The sequence below is a fragment of the Octopus bimaculoides genome, chromosome 4 (genome assembly GCF_046866305.1).
Source record: "Octopus bimaculoides isolate indiv1 chromosome 4, ASM4686630v1, whole genome shotgun sequence".
Lineage (NCBI taxonomy): Eukaryota > Metazoa > Mollusca > Cephalopoda > Octopoda > Octopodidae > Octopus > Octopus bimaculoides.
In genome coordinates, this window is record NC_142931.1 from 130,759,720 (window position 1) to 130,776,705 (window position 16,986).

The window sequence follows — 16,986 nt, forward strand, 5'->3', positions numbered from 1 at the left end:
ACAAAGTTAATGAAGAAGCCTCAATGTGATCACTAGACATGCTAGAAATAGCAACTAAATCTCCCTCAAACCATACTCTAAAATCTTAAATAGGATACTTTAGATCAGTGCTCCATAACATTTTTCAATTGTGGTACACTTATATTCTTCTCAAAATTCAATGGCACATATCTGAACTAAAAATATAACTAAAAGCACAGGGAAAAAATTATATTCAGGTTACATCACGGCACACCTAGCATCATCTTGTGCCACACCAATGTGTTGCAGCATACTGATTGCGGAACACTGCTTTACATCATTGTTTCACATAAGGATAGCCAGACCACCCCCACTAGTGGTGAGAACAGTGAAGACTAAATAGGAAACAACCAAATGAATATTGTACTTCTAACATTTTTTGCATATAAGGAATTATTTAATTACAAACTCTATTTTGTCTTCTCATTAAAAAAAAAAAATTTAAAAAAAAAAAACAAAGAAAAATTCCACTAATATAGTTTTTTTGAAAACATGGTTAGTGGCATAGCTAGAGTATCTACCACCAAGAGCAGCCCTTCAGTTTTCCCAGCCTGTCTCACCCCACCTCCTTTACAGGCTTATACAGCAGACCCAAAATTGCTGCTCCCATAAAAGCATCACCTAACTCCCACCCCCACTCAGCTATGCTACCAGACATCATATTTGTCTGCTTGAGATTCTCCCACTTTGGATGATGTAGTTGCATATATTGTACACATTGCTAAACAGATGGGATGATCATGACTGGAAAGCCTTTTATCACTGAACTACCATGGCTGACATGGAGATTAACAACAACAAATAAAAATAAAGACAGTAACATTGCTGAAGACTGGGTCATTGATTTTGCTTGTGCCAAATTTCAAATAATGTAAATGATGCACAGCAAGTGGGCGCAGACATGGCTGTGTGATTAAGAAGTTTGCTTCCCAGCCACCTGGTCCCAGGTTCACTCCCACAGCATGACACCTTGGGCAAGTGTTTTGTATTATAACCTCAGGCAGTCCAAAGCCTTGTGAGATGGGAACTGAAAAAATAACAGTCACGTGTGTGTGGAAATGTTTGTGTCTCCTTATCTTGACATCATGTGATTGTTTGTCAATGAATATCATTTATATCCAATATCCTGCAAAATCAAGTCCAGCTAAGGAGGAAATATTGCCTTACTTGAAAACAGGTCAGGATTGACAACAGGAAAGGCATCCAGCCATAAAAAATTTACCCCAATAAACTCCATCTGACCCATGCAAGCATGGAAAAGTGGATATTACAACAATGCTGCTGTTGCTGCTGATGATGATGATAAAGTGACAGGAATCATTTGTCCCTGTCAGAGAAAGGTCTGAGAACAAAGTTAAGAAAAATGATTCAGTTGAGAATCAAATCACATACAGAGCATCCTTATTATCAATGCTTTATAGGGCATATAGAAACATCTCTCTACTGAATTTATAACAGAGGAAGTTCAGTGTTCATTTAACAGAAAAAAGAGCAACTTTTGATAATAACATAAACAAGTAGGTGTGGTTGTGGCTGTGTGGTAAGAAGCTTGGTTCCAGTAGCACCTTTTCAAAAATTGTATTATATGTCGAAAAAAAAAAACCCAAAGAAAGTAGTAAAATTGTTTTAAAACAGAGATGGGTGTACATACATCATTTTGCTACAAAGGAATAAACATGCACCAGTTATCATTTAATGTTCATTTTCCGAGTTCAGTCATACTGTGTGGCACCCTTGAGCAAATGTCTTCTACAGCCTCAAGCCAACCAAAGCCTTATGAATGGATTTGGTAGGTGGAAACTGAAAGAAGCTCATCGTGTGTGTGTGTGTGCCTTTGTGTCTGTGTTTGTCTCTCACCACTGCTTGATAACAAGTTTTGGTGCGTTTACATCCCCGTAACTTAGTGGTTTGGCAAAAGAGACCAATAGAATAAGTATCAGACTTCAAAAAAAAAAGATTAGTAGTGGCATTAATTCATTCAACTAAAAATTATTCAAGGTGTTGCCCCAACATGGTCACAGTCTAACAATTGAAACAAATAAAAAAATAAAATATATACTTACTACTTTGCTTTGGGAAAATAATAATGTTCGATGACCTTGCTGTTTCCAAAGACGCAAGAGACCCTTAATGACAATCATCTTTCCTGATCTGCGCCAGTAGCCAAAATCAAGAGTCTCATCCTCTTCTATGTCGTCTCCAATGTAAACCCGTGGACCTCCTGTGCTGATATCAGGATGGTTGCAGATTTTACGAAGAGTTATCAAACCAGCAAATACCTGAGATAGAAATTTTAGTTAAGAATACAAGAAGCTTCTGTTGATTCATTCATTCAATGTGTAATTTTTCCATGCTTGCATGGCTTGAATAGAAATTGATTTCGAAGCAGGATTTTACAGATGAGTGCTTTTCCTATCACTAACCCTTACCTGTTTTTTAAGTAAATGATTTCCAAGTAAATATTTTTCATTCCAGAGCTCTTTGAAAGCATAGAGTGATCAATCACAATGTCAAGAAATGTTAACATCAAATAGTAACAAGGAAATTACGAATATGAATATTCATGCAAATTTACACTGAGGCGTAGGAGTGGCTGTGTGGTAAGTAGCTTGCTTACGAACCACATGGTTCCAGGTTCAGTCCCACTGCATGGCACCTCGGGCAAGTGTCTACTACTATAGCTTCGGGCCGACCAAAGCCTTGTGAGAGGATTTAGTAGACGGAAACTGAAAAGAAGCCCGTCGTGTATATGTATATATATATATATATATATATATATATATATATATATATATATATATGTATGTGTGTGTATATGTTTGTGTGTGTATATGTTTGTGTGTTTGTGTTTGTCCCCCCCAACATCGCTTGACAACCGATGCTGGTGTGTTTATGTCCCCGTAACTTAGCGGTTCGGCAAAAGCGACTGATAGAAGTACTAGGCTTACAAAGAATAAGTCCTGGGGTCGATGAGTTCGACTAAAAGGCGGTGCTCCAGCATGGCCACAGTCAAATGACTGAAACAAGTAAAAGAGTAAAAGAGTATACACTGGCACTCTGTTGGTTACAACAACAGGGGTTGCAGTTAATCCAAGCAATGGAACAGTCAGCTTGGAAAGTTGATGTGCAAGTGGCTGAGCACTTACAAATGCAAGTAGTCTTAATGTAGTTCTGAGAGAGTCAGCATGATATAGAATGTGACAATGCTGGCCTTTTGAAATACAAGTACAACTCATTTTTGCCAGTTGAGTGGACCAGAGCAATGTGAAATAAAGTATCTTGCTCAAGGACACAACATGCTACCAGGTATCAAAATCACAACTCTACGATCATGAGCCAAATACCTTAACTACTTGGCCACATCCCCTTCACAAATACACACATATACAGTTTACATCAACCAAATTCACTCATAAGACAACAGTAGAAGCCACTTGCCCAAGGTGCTGTGCAGTGGGATTGAACCTGAAACAATGTTGCTGCAAAACAAACTTCTTAACTACACAGCCATACTTTAACTACAAAAAGGATACAGAGATCGTTTAACGTCCGTTTTCCATGCTAGCAAGGGTTGGACGATTTGACTGAGGACTGGTGAACCAGATGGCTACACCAGGCTCCAATCTGATTTGGCAGAGTTTCTACAGCTGGATGCCCTTCCTAACGCCAACCACTCAGAGAGTGTAGTGGGTGCTTTTACGTGCCACCAGCACGAAGGCCAGATTATTCTAGAAGGCAGCAATTGTCTTTTTTATATCTTTTGTGATGTAACATTTTCAGTGCTTTGTAACAATTTACTGTGCCTTTTTAAAAATTGTATTATACGTCTAGTAGCACCTTTTTAAAAATTATATTATATATCGAAGAAAAAAAAACAAGTACTAAAGTTGTTTTAAAACAGAGATGGGTGCACACACATCATTTTACCACAAAGGAATAAACATGCACCAGTTATCATCATTTAACGTTCATTTTCCATGCTGGCATGGGTTGGCCTGTTTGACAGGAACTGGTAAGCCAGAAGACTGCATCAAGCTCCAATGTTCGCATTGGCATGGTTTCTACATTTGGATGCCCTTCCAAACACCAGCTACTTTAAAACAGATACATGTTAGCATCGGCAATGCCATCTTGCTGTAAAACAATGCCTCAATAACATATTTATCTAACCCATGCTAGCACGTAAAAAGCAAGCATAAAACAAATGATCAACAAATAAATACACAAACACATACAAACATGTACTAATATGTACATACCTTATAACGGCCATCTAAGATGTTCTGACACTCACGAGAATCAAGGTATTCTTGGTAAACATCTCGTTGTTCTTCTGTAAGTTTGCAGAACAGTACCTGAATAATAAGGCAGACTCTGATAACGGTACGGAAGTGACAATCTTTTCGTGATGCTGTCAGTCAACACAGAAAATTCTATGTATTTGCACAAAGACATGTAGATTAGAATTATCTGCTCTGATATACATTATAATCAACAGAGGAGTCCTGTGTAATCCATAGGCAGAAGTAGCTGAAGCGTAGAAAGTCCAGTAGAGAATCCATAGAAGTTCATAAGTGATGAGAGGAGACAGGATCAACTGGTGTGACCACATGAGCGTGTAGTATATGGGAAGAATTCGCAAAAAAAAACAAAAGACAAAGACAGGTAGTGTAGACAACAAACAGATGTATTAGTATAATGCTTGGGAAGTGAAGAGGTCTTTAATGTTTCGAGCCTACGCTCTTCCAAAGAAAGGAACACAGAAAAAAACAATGCAATAACTTAACCTAACCAGGCAAGATATAGAAGCAGATATAAATGCCTGATTAATAACATCAGTCACAAAAACACTTACTTGTTCATTTTTATCTGGAAGATCCAAACTGATTTTCACATCAGATTTCATCCTTCTTAAAAGGTATGGTCCAATTGTATCTCTGAGTACACAAGCACATTTATATGCTGTTTTGACCTGATAGAAAAGTGCAACAAATTATTATCTCATTTCTAATTAGAATACAATGGAAAAATTTACAGTTACCACTAAGCAGTCTTTCACATCTCACACTTTTTGTTTATTTCCTGAGCTGTAGTAAGAAGAAGGATCTGGTTTTGTCTTTTCCTTTGTATAGGAATTGGACATGTTGGAAAAATTAGACATATAAGACAGTTCTGGCTAAATAACACTAAAGAAATATTATTTATGTGTGCTAAACTGAATGAGATACATGGAGATGGGTATGTAACCTACGAGCAAAGCACAGAGTATGGATTGGACTTCTAACTATGTGTTCAATAATTTGAATAACTTAACCTAACCAGGCAAGCATTGTGCTTCCCTTAAAAGCAGACATAAATGCCTGATTAATCTCTTAAAGAGATTTTACAATGAATGAACAGCTCAGTATTACCCTGTTTATTAACCCTTTGCTTGTCCAATGTATAACATGTGATACACAGCATGTTTCCGTGGCATTCATGCATCACATATGATAAAAAAAAAAAAAAGAGTAAAGGCCCCTTTGGTCATGAATGACCATGGGATTGCACCTAGAAAGTTTCCCTTCTGAGGTGCAAATCCAGGCAAGGTTGTTTGTGGAAGACCAGCAGTCACCCATGCATACCAGTCTCCTCTCTCCATGTCACCAATGTTATTCAAGGGAAAGGCAAAGACTGAAACAGCTTGGCACCAGTGACGACGTTGCAACTCATTTCTACAGCTGAGTGAACTGGAGCAATGTGCAATAAAGTGTCTTGCTCAAGAACGCAACACATAGCCTGGTACAGGAATTGAACTCACTACCTCATGATTGCGAGCCCAATGCTTTAACCACTGAGCCATGCACCTTCACTCACATATAATACACATTCCCAATTTTTTTCAATCATTAGACTAAGTTAGGACTTATAAAAGGAAATCTTAACAATACTCAGAATGGATGAAACAAGATTTAACTAAAAGTCTGAAAACAGGCATGGATGTTTAGGATAAACTTACAAAAATGTTTTGGACAGGCAAAGGGTTAAGTATTTTAATAACATAATAATACTATTTTATTTACATATTCATTTACATATGAAGTTTTTTTTTAAGATGGTGTATAATACTATGATTAAACAAATATGTTAAAACTTACTTGTACTTCTGTTGCATTAGAATATCCACCTTGAACAATAGGGACAGAGAAATGCTGCATGAAATCTGGGAGGGTCCCAAGCTTTCCAGGGAACACAAAATCAAACAGAGACCATAGTTCTTTCAAGTTATTTTGAATTGGTGACCCAGACAAGATTATGCGGTGAGGTGTACGAATCTTGGAGAACAAAGAAAAATTAACATTAAACAAAAAAAAAAGTGCACAGAACATAAGTAATTAAATCCTAATAAAATTTACAATAACGTCCAAAGTGATAAAATGATATACACTCTTTTTACTCTCTTTTCCTTGTTTTAGTCATTTGACTGTGGCCATGCTGGAGCACTGCCTTTAGTTGAGCAAATCGACCCCAGGACTTATTCTTTGTAAGCCTAGTACTTATTCTATTGGTCTCTTTTGCCAAACCGCTAAGTTACGGGGACATAAACACACCACCATCGGTTGTCAAGTGATGCTGGGGGACAAACACAGACACACAAACATATACATATATATATATATATATATATATATATATATATATATATACGACAGGCTTTTTTCAGTTTCCATCTACCAAATCCACTCACAAAGCTTTGGTCGGCCCGAGGTTATAGTAGAAGACACTTGCCCAAGGTGCCACTCAGTGGGAATGAACCAGGAACCATGTGGTTGGTAAGCAAGCTACTTACCACACAGCCACTCCTGCCACTTCATATGCAAACATCTCTAAAATTAAATTTAGTTCTTTATAGTCAAGGGTTAGGGTTAGGGTTAGGGTTAGTTCTTGTGCAAATATCCAAATGAGCAGGATCATCCGGCAGAGGGGAATTGAACTCTAAGATGTATATCATCAACAGTTTTACATCCATCTTTAGGATAAATTACAGAAGTCTGCAATACAACATTAGTGGTGTTTTTAATTATATTTCATTTCATGAAGATCGAACAAAGGTTTTTTTTAAGCCTAGTAATCCTTCATATTGCTAAACGATGAGACAGACTGACAAGCTCTATATATTTTGACACCAATATTAAAGAAAATACATCTTCAGACTTAGTAGTTGGATCATTTCTATTCTCATTTTGGTTTAATTTTGTTCTTTTGAAATCTTAAGAAGCACCTTATCTTAATTCTGTGAAAATTGAGATATAAAAGGAAGAAAGAGAAAGCAAGATACAAACAGAGTACCTGGGTGTTGTTAAAATCATTATAATAGAGAACGAAGCAGTAACTCATATGTTACTAGCATACACTTAAGTTTATCAACCAAGCTGAGAAAAAAACTTGATAAGAAGTAAGTATGCAACACCTGGGTTTTGCAAGATGGCAAATTGACAACTGAAAAGCCAATGCTTAGAAACAGCATCATGTCATTAGTGTTGTGTTATGATGCACGAGTTACTTAACTTACAAATATAACAGTCCATTTAGCTGTAAATTATCACCTGTGTAAATAAAACCATTGTATGCAGTAGCAGTAGAAAATAAGTGACAGATATTTAGCTAGTTTGCAGTGCTAAGTTCAGATCATACCAGAAGACTAGTCTTGAAGTGTGGTCTCGCTCAAGAGATATTAGATAACATCAGATGAAAACAAAACTTTCAGTGGTGCCTCAATGAATTGAGAATAGAAATGATCCAACTACTAAGTCTGAAAATGTATTTTCTTTAATATTGGTGTCAAAATATGTAGAGCTAGTTACCAATGCTACTGAGACCAAAAAGCTGCTTAGAAAAAGCGAAATAAAAATTTAATAAAATGATGATGATTAATGAATTACCATGACTTACCATTTTACATGCAAGAGTAGCTTGAGCATCAGGATTTCGGATCTTGTGACCTTCATCTAAAATCACATAATGCCATTTGTGTTTGATAACGATGTCTTTATGAGCAACAAGATTATTGTATGAAGTTATTAGGATACCACAGCAGTTGTTGATGCTGTAAACAAGTTTTTCCTGATTAAGAAAAAAAGAAAAATTGAGACAAAGATAGAGAACATGTTCAAAGTAAAGAAAATTTCATTACAGAATATAATTAGAAATGTTCACGATCTCATCACCATGAAAATCATCGTTGTTTAAACATACACTTCTTCATGCTTGCATGGGTCGGGTGGAATTTGTTGAGACAGATTTTTTACAGCCAGATGCTGTTTGTCACCAACCCTCAAGTGTTTCAAAGGTCATTTTTTTTTTCTCCATGGCTGAACATGTTTCCACAGAAGCTTGGAAATGAAGGACACCACTTGTGTAGCAGTGACACTCATTTACAACAATCACACGATATTAAGACAGGGATACATCAACTCACACACACACACACCCACACACACACACACACACACACCCACACACACACACACACACACACACATACATACATACATACATACATACATACATACATACATACATACATACATATATATATATATATATATATATATATATATATATATATATATATATACATGACAGCTTTCTTTCAGTTTCCTGAAAGTTTTTCACAAGTATCAAAAAGTTTAACCATTTTGCTTCCAGCCTTAAAGATTTGATTCCTTATATCCAAATGTTTACATAAAGTATTTAAAGATTTAAATGATAAAAAAAATACATTGGACAATACAAAAATCTATATCTTAATAAAGTGCAAACTTGAGAAAATGCTTAAATGCAAGTAAATGTTAAGAAAGAAGTTAGGAAAAAAAAATTGATATTAATCAACAAATGAGCAGAAGGTGAAGTGGAGACATTTGGAGAAATAAGGAATTTGAGAAGAATAAGAAAGCTTATAAAACAAACAAACGAAACATCAAATAAAAGTGTACAGTACCTCACTTCCTGTAAATGATCCAGTAGCATGAAGGACTGCCACTCGACATTGTGGCCACCAACTATGAAATTCACGAACCCACTGATACATGACAGTTGTTGGACAGACGATTATGCAGGGACCCAGACCAACATACCTTCAAATTAAATAAAGCAACAATATATATAATGAAAACATATATTTTCAAGAATTCTGATTGTAAAGCAATGCAAATAAATTATTTATCTACACTTAAATTGCTTTTTTGAATATTTCATGTAATATTGAAATTTACAGTTTCGAACAAATCTTTGCAGTAAAAGAAAAATACAAGCATAAAATAAATCTGTAAACATATGCTTGAGTATATGTCCTGCAAGTCTATATATGCCTTGCATTGAAGATTCCACCACAAGGACCGTCATGTTGTTATGTGGTGGCTTGCAGGCATCAATGACCCTGTGAGTTGAACCAGCAAAGCACAAGGTCCTGCCAGGGCCTCCTATACTTGACAGGTCACAAGATTATTAAGAATCACCTCTTCCCAGATATAAAAATGAGTTTGCATAGGGCCAACTACCCTACCTAGAGAAAAACTAAGTTACAAACACATCAATAACAATTGAAAACCAACAAGATCTGGGAAAAGAAAGCCTTCCCTCCTGGAAATATATGAATCTACAGGAGTGAGGGATACTGAAGCAGAGATAAAAAAGCTGCTGGGATTTAACAGGAGCAAAGTGAAAAAGACAGTCCAAGGTTAAGAACAGTGAAGAAAAGTTGTCAATGGTGCATGCCCCAAAGCGAATGAAGGATTTAAGAATATTTTAGCATTTTGCTTGTCTTTTTTTTTTTTGTTTTTTTATGCAGTTAACTTACCCCAAAGATTTATCATGCAGCTGACTGTGATGGAGAGCAGCTAAAAAGCTAATTGTTTGTATTGTCTTTCCTAAACCCATCTCATCACCAACAATTCCGCCAGCTTGTTGGCAGTGCAACTCCCATAGCCAACGAACTCCAGTCTTTTGATACCTTCAACAAATAAAAGAAATCTCATTGAAACAATATACAATCAAATTTAGCTTCCATTAAAAAAATATGTACAACTTTATCATCATCATTTAACATCTACTTTTCTAAACTTGTAAGGGTCAGACGGAATTGGTTGAAGCAGATTTTTCTATAGCCAGATGCTCTTTGTATCATTGCTAGGTTCCAAGCTGGGCAATATTTCCCAATGGCCAGACAATTTTCATGGAAGACCTAAAATGAACACCATTGCTTGTGTGACAGTAAAGCTCATCTACAATCATCACATGACATCAAGACAAGGGTACACACACACAGACACACACACACACATATGATGGGCTTCTTTTAGTTTCCATCTCCCAAATCGACAAGGCTTTGGCTTTGGAGAGTTTTTCTCTAGTTTGGATATTTAATCCCTACTATATGTGAGGTAAGTATATTCACTTCCATACATGTGCATTTGAGACATAGGAACTGAGTTAACTGATTTCTGATTGTGGGGTGCTTTCTGGAATTCTCTACATTTCATATGGCATTAATACATACATTTTATTTTACTGCCATGTTGTCTGCGATGAGTCTAAGCTTAATTATTCTGTAACATACCCTCAATATCCTCAAAAACAATGAAGGTGCTGGAAAATCAAGCATGTATTCATGAGTTCAAATCTTATGATGGTCATTGTGTCCCTGATCAAAGAACATAGTTGCTTGCTCAAATTTGCCTAATGGTTGAGTACTTAATGGTAGAAATGGTATCTAACAGTAGAAACAAATGCATCAACAAATAAACAATTTTGCCAATACAAGTATGAAAAGAGATGTTAAATAATAGAAAAAAATTACAAAAATTATATAAAATTACTGGACGTAACAATTTCCCATAAAAGTACAAAGCCAGAAATTTGGTGGGAGAGATATAGTTGATTATATCAACCCTCGTACCTGACAGGAGGCACAATGGCCCAGTGGTTAGGGCAGCGGACTCGCGGTCGGAGGATCGCGGTTTCGATTCCCAGACCGGGCGTTGTGTGTGTTTATTGAGCGAAATACCTAAGCTCCACGAGGCTCCAGCATGAGGTGGTGGCGACCCCTGTTGTACTCTTTCGCCCCAACTTTCTCTCACTCTTTCTTCCTCTTTCCTGAGTAATGCTGCGATGGACTTGCGTCCCGTCCAGCTGGGGGGGGGGGGGGACACATACGCCATAGAAACCGGGAAACCGGGCCCATGAGCCTGGCTAGGCTTTGAAAGGGCGAAAAAAAAAGTACCTGACTAGTACTTTATTTTGTTAATTCTGGAAGGATGAGAGAGGAACTTAATATTGACAAGATTTGAATTCAGACTGTAAAGAGCTAGAACAAATACAGCAATGAATTTTGTCTAAGGCTCTAATGAATATTAGCTATATGAAAAAATTAAAAAATAGTAAAAAGGAAATGTCAAACAGTGTAAAAGAAAAAGAAATCTCACTTATAAAGCTGCTTCCAGGTTTTCTTTGGTACTTTTAATCCGCCATCAAATTCTGCATCAGAATAACCTTCTTCATCAGAATCTGATTCCTCAACGTCACCATTAACTTTCTCAAATATTTTCCTTGCATTATATTGTCTGGAATTATCGAAAAAAAAGTATGTTGGAACAGAATGAGTATCTCATTATTATTATTATTTCATATATGCACAACAGGTTAAACTGTTGGAAAAACAAAAATTCCTAACATCAGGCTACAACAAATAACCTTAGAGGTCAAGAACCTTCCTAAGTATCCTAGCTGTCCCTAATAACACTGTTTTCTGAAGCTGCACTAAACTAGGTTTTATGCCTATTTCCTCTATTCATCTGTTCAAATCATTAGGGATAATTCCTAATGCACATATAACAACAGGGATACATTTCACCCACATTTTCTGTAGCCTCTGTAACTCAATAGTTAGGTCATCAATAATAATAATAATAATAATAATAATAATAATAATAATAATAATAATAATAATAATAATAATAAAGAAATGGAAAAACTTTCAAAATACAAAGACCTGGAAATAGAGGTAACTCAAATGTGGAATCTAAAAATAGAAACAATTCCTATCATAGTAGGTGCTTTAGGAATAATAAAAAATATTCAGACAAATACATAACAAAAACACCAGGACTTACAAATATATAACATACAGAAAATTGCACTATTGAGCACTGCACACATCCTACGCAAAACACTTTCAATACAGTAACCATAAGAGCATCACAGCAAACCGCAGCACATACCCAAGACGTTATAAAAATAAAACTACTGAACAATAATAATAGTAATAATAATAATCCTTTCTATTGGAAGCGCAAGGCCTCAAATTTGGTGGAAGGGATTAAGTCGATTATATCAACCCCAGTACACAACTAGTACTTAATTTTTTGACCCTGAAAGAATGAAAGGCAAAGTCGACCTTAGCGGAATTTGAACTCAGAACGTAGCGGCAGACGAAATACCACTAAGCATTTTGCCCAGCGTACTAACAATTCTGCCAGCTCGCCACCTTAATAATAATAATAATAATCCTTTCTACTAAAAACACTTGCCCAAAAAGCCATGCAGTGGGATTGAACCCAAGACTTCATGATTGTGAAGTGAACTTCTTCACCATTCAATCAGACAAACATTTGTGATATGGAACAATAACTGAAAGTAAACTTACTTCAATCTTTTCTTATAAAAGGCAAGGTTACCATCGTCCCTAGCACGTTTGGCTGATACTGTCTTAGCCAAACGACACTTGCCATCATCGTCATCTTCATCATCATCTGAGCAGCTCAGCTGAGCAGCTCGAATTTTGTTTGTTTTTGTTTTTGAACGGTTTATTTTCTTCTTTGGTGTGGTTCTCACAGGTGCTTCTGGAACAAACAGAGAAATTAAACATATATATATTCACACACCACACACACATTTTTATATGTATAGGCGCAGGAGTGGCTGTGTGGTAAGTAGCTTGCTTCCCAACCACATGGTTCTGGGTTCAGTCCCACTGCGTGGCACCTTAGGCAAGTGTCTTCTACTATAGCCTCGGGCCGACCAAAGCCTTGTGAGTGGATTTGGTAGACGGAAACTGAAAGAAGCCTGTTGTATATATGTATATATATATATATATATATGTGTGTTTGTGTGTCTGTGTTTGTCCCCCCATCATCGCTTGACAACCGATGCTGGTGTGTTTACGTCCCCGTAACTTAGCAGTTCGGCAAAAAGAGACCGATAGAATAAGTACTAGGCTTCCAAAAAATGAATCGTGGGTCGATTTGCTCGACTAAAGGCGATGCTCCAGCATGGCCGCAGTCAAATGACTGAAACAAGTAAAAGAGTAAAAGAGTATATGTATTCAAACACTCTTGCACCTCTTCAAAAGAAAACAAATTCTGTGCAGACTGATCTTAGAAGCAAATGTACTTCATGTTTGACCTAAAATATCCATAAATATAGTAGACAGGCAGGGCAGGGCTGAGTGGTTAAGAAGCTTGCTTGGCAATCATGTGGTATCCAGATTCAGTACCTTGGGCAAGTGTCTTCTACTATAGCCTTAGTCTGACCAATGTCTTCAGAGTGAATTGGGTAGACAGAAATTGTGCAAGTCCATAATATGTGTGTGTGTGTGTGTGTGTGTGTGTGCACATGTGCATGTTTGTGCATGAGCATGTGTGTCTGTGTTTGTGCTTATCCCCCTGCCCTACACTTGACAATTGGTGTTGCTTTGTTTACATCCCTTAATGGTTCAGTCAAAAAAAAAAAACCCAATAGAATAAGTACCAGGCATAAAAATAAGTACTGGGATCAATTTGATCAGCTAAACCCTTCAAGGCAGTGCTCCAGCATGGCTGCAGTCCAATGATTGAAACAAGTATAAGTTAATTCTATTTGATAGACTGATTTTCATCACCTCACCATATTTCCAAGAGCCACAAATCCAACATTCCTAAATAGGTAGCAAAGTAATGTGACATGGTCCATTGGATGGAATTCATAATATAAAAGATCAAAAATCAAAACTTTCTCAGTCAATTAATCAATACCCCTACATACTACAACTTGAGTATTCCATCACAGAAATATCATTTTTGCCAACTGAGTGAATTGGAGCAATCATCATCATCATCATCGTTTAACGTCTGCTTTCCATGCTAGCATGGGTTGGACAATTTGACTGAGGACTGGTGGACCAGATGGCTACACCAGGCTCCAATCTGATTTGGCAGAGTTTCTACGGCTGGATGCCCTTCCTAATGCCAACCACTCCGAGAGTGTAGTGGGTGCTTTTACGTGCCACCGGCACAAAGGCCAGCCAGGCAGTACTGGCAACGGCCACGTGCAATATGAAATGAAATATTTTGCTCAAGAACACAACACATCACCCAGTTCAGGAATCAAAACCACAATCTTACAGTCATGAGACCAACACCCTAACCACCAAGACATGCACCTCCACCAAAACATCCTGTTTTAAAGTGATCTGAATTAAAATCCTCCATCAAAATTTCTTGTTAATTTAAGCTCCAAATAACAGTTAAATAATGATGGTTATTTCAGTAAATTCTTCATTATTTTCAAAATTAATTGAAATGAAGGCAGTATTTTTCAACAGAAATATGCTAACAAAAGGGCTAATCCTTTAGCATTCAGTACCGCCTGACTGGCCTCCATGCCAGCTGCACATAAAAAGCACCCACTACACTCTTGGAGTGGTTGGCGTTAAAAGGCATCCAGCTGTAGAAACCTTGCCAGATCAGATTGGAGCCTGGTGCAGCCTCCTGGCTTGCCAGTCCTCAGTCAAACCGTCCAACCCATGCCAGCATGGAAAGCGGATGTTAAACGATGATGATGAGGAGGATGATGATTACTTTATCAAATATAATGTTTATTTATTCACATCGTTTTGGAACTAATCCTGCATTATCTCACAGCTTCAAGATTTCAATGACATGATAATATATTTTTGAAGTGACATTGTGAGATAGGTGTAAGAGGCCAGTTCTTTCCAGGTTGAAAATAAGACAAGTAAAATATTTGGGCCGGATAAAGCTGGTTTAAATGTTAAAGGGTTAAATAAACACCAGTATAAAACCAAATAAAATCAACACAAAAAATGAAAATTCAGAGACTAAAAGAATCTTACCATTATCAGGGTACCACTCGTCGTCACTATCATTGTATCCTCTACCATCTCGACAATCTTTGACTGCAAATTCATTACCAGGTGAATCCTCATCACTGTCATCACTTACTTTTATTGTTTTGCTGCTTGACGATGGCAAAGGTTCGCTTCGAAATTGTTTTTTCCTTTCATCAAACCAATTGTTTTTTTTTTTCTTGCTTGGGCTTGGGGTTGGAGCAAAGCGAGAATCTTGCATGACAGAATTACGTTCTTTCAAGGTTGCTAATGTTACTGTTGATGTCTTCTGGTGCTTAGGAGGAGTACGTTTAATTTTGGTCTGTTCTTTTTCCATTAAGAACTTCTCAAAAGGTGACATATCAGACTCCGATGTTAAAGAAATACCTTTAGATTTTTTGTCGCTGGGATCTTTAGTTACAGAGCCAAATGGAGTCATTTCCCCAGTTCGAATAAGCTTTTCCTGTTCAGTTTCTTGTTCAGAATTGCCAAATGTCAACATCTGATGCAAAACGGAAAGTTCTTCAGTTTCTGCAGAATGGAAAATATTTACTTTAATGACATAAATTATTGGGGTGTGAGGAAACAACGGGGTTTATTAGAAATATAACAATCAACATCATTTTGATTTTGAGTGAGCACCACAGAGTAAGCTCCTGGGAATTTCAATTTCTTTTCATAATTACAGGTGTCCTCAATGTTACCAAGACATTGCATTCATGAAGATCTTGTGTTAGAATTCATCACCATCATTATTATCATTTAACATCCATGTGTGTTGTGTGTGTGTGTGTGTGTGTGTGTGTGTGTGTGTGTGTGTGTGTGCGTGCATGTGCGAGTGTTAATGTCATATCATCATACTAGCAGTGTCATTCATTTTCAATCTTCTGTGAATACATATCTAGCTATGGAGAAATAAAACATCGTTTTAGAAACAGATGAAGATTGGCAACAGGAAGGGTATCCTGCTGTAGAAAATCTGCCTCAAGGAATTTCATCCAAGCATGGAAAAGTGGACATCAAAATGATGATGATGGTGATTGAATTTAAGTTCCACAGTAACAGTATCACCTTCCTGCATGCCATGGGAAGCATGATATGTAGTATGGTGACATAAGTAGGATATTTATTTACAGAGTATAAAGACATATGAAATCTTAGTCGGCAGATTGATTTTTCCTCTTTTTACTTAGACATTACCTTGCTTAACAAGTTCCTCATCTGCTTCCAGTCCATCAGCATTGCCATAGATCTTAAGATGTAGTGCTTTCATCTTAGCTTTAATTTCTTTCATCTATCCCAAAATATTTGAAAAACAAAAAGAGCAAAAGCAGAGATCAAAATATAGAACATATTAGCCCTTTTGATGGGAACCCACCTGAAACAACCCCTGGATCTGTGACACAAACTTCCTGTTTTAAAGCGATCTAAATTATAACTTTTTATCAAAATTTCCCAGTAATTTATGTTCCAAACACCAGCTTAATAATCACTAAGTTATTTTATTTAAATATTTCATTATTTTAAAAACTAATTGAAACAAAAGCAATGTAATTCAACAGAAATATGGTTAAAAAAGAGTTAAAATGGTTTAGAATGATGAACTAGAAACATCACACTTCAGTGAATCAATCTATTTTTCGGAGATGTATTTGCATAGCAAGTGACCTGATCTGAGATCGTGTGCTGGAACGAAAACAACTGCAGCGTGGAAGGTGTTTATAAGCCATTTAAGAAACACAAAAAAAACCGTTAGATTCACTTCAACATCTAAATTTAATTTGCCAAAATATTTTCATCGCTTTGAGACCGCGACCTGTTCA

At 36.7% G+C, this 16,986-nt stretch overlaps 1 protein-coding gene across 3 annotated transcripts in view; it reads right to left on the minus strand.

Annotated features, from left to right (window-relative positions):
- Nucleotides 1-16,986, minus strand: part of LOC106872459 (DNA excision repair protein ERCC-6) — a 38,095-nt gene that overhangs the window by 14,887 nt on the left and 6,222 nt on the right. For 2 of the 3 annotated variants that reach the window (XM_089351459.1, XM_089351458.1), the window contains exons 5-15: nucleotides 16,364-16,457; nucleotides 15,170-15,694; nucleotides 12,704-12,899; nucleotides 11,484-11,621; nucleotides 9,860-10,012; nucleotides 9,002-9,137; nucleotides 7,954-8,124; nucleotides 6,159-6,335; nucleotides 4,877-4,993; nucleotides 4,281-4,376; nucleotides 2,085-2,300 (exon numbers count right to left, since the gene is read on the minus strand). In XM_089351459.1, the coding sequence (XP_089207585.1) occupies nucleotides 2,085-2,300; nucleotides 4,281-4,376; nucleotides 4,877-4,993; nucleotides 6,159-6,335; nucleotides 7,954-8,124; nucleotides 9,002-9,137; nucleotides 9,860-10,012; nucleotides 11,484-11,621; nucleotides 12,704-12,899; nucleotides 15,170-15,694; nucleotides 16,364-16,457 (2,019 nt within the window). The remainder of the gene's footprint in view (nucleotides 1-2,084; nucleotides 2,301-4,280; nucleotides 4,377-4,876; nucleotides 4,994-6,158; nucleotides 6,336-7,953; nucleotides 8,125-9,001; nucleotides 9,138-9,859; nucleotides 10,013-11,483; nucleotides 11,622-12,703; nucleotides 12,900-15,169; nucleotides 15,695-16,363; nucleotides 16,458-16,986) is intronic. The other variant, XM_089351460.1, reaches the window with a different exon arrangement.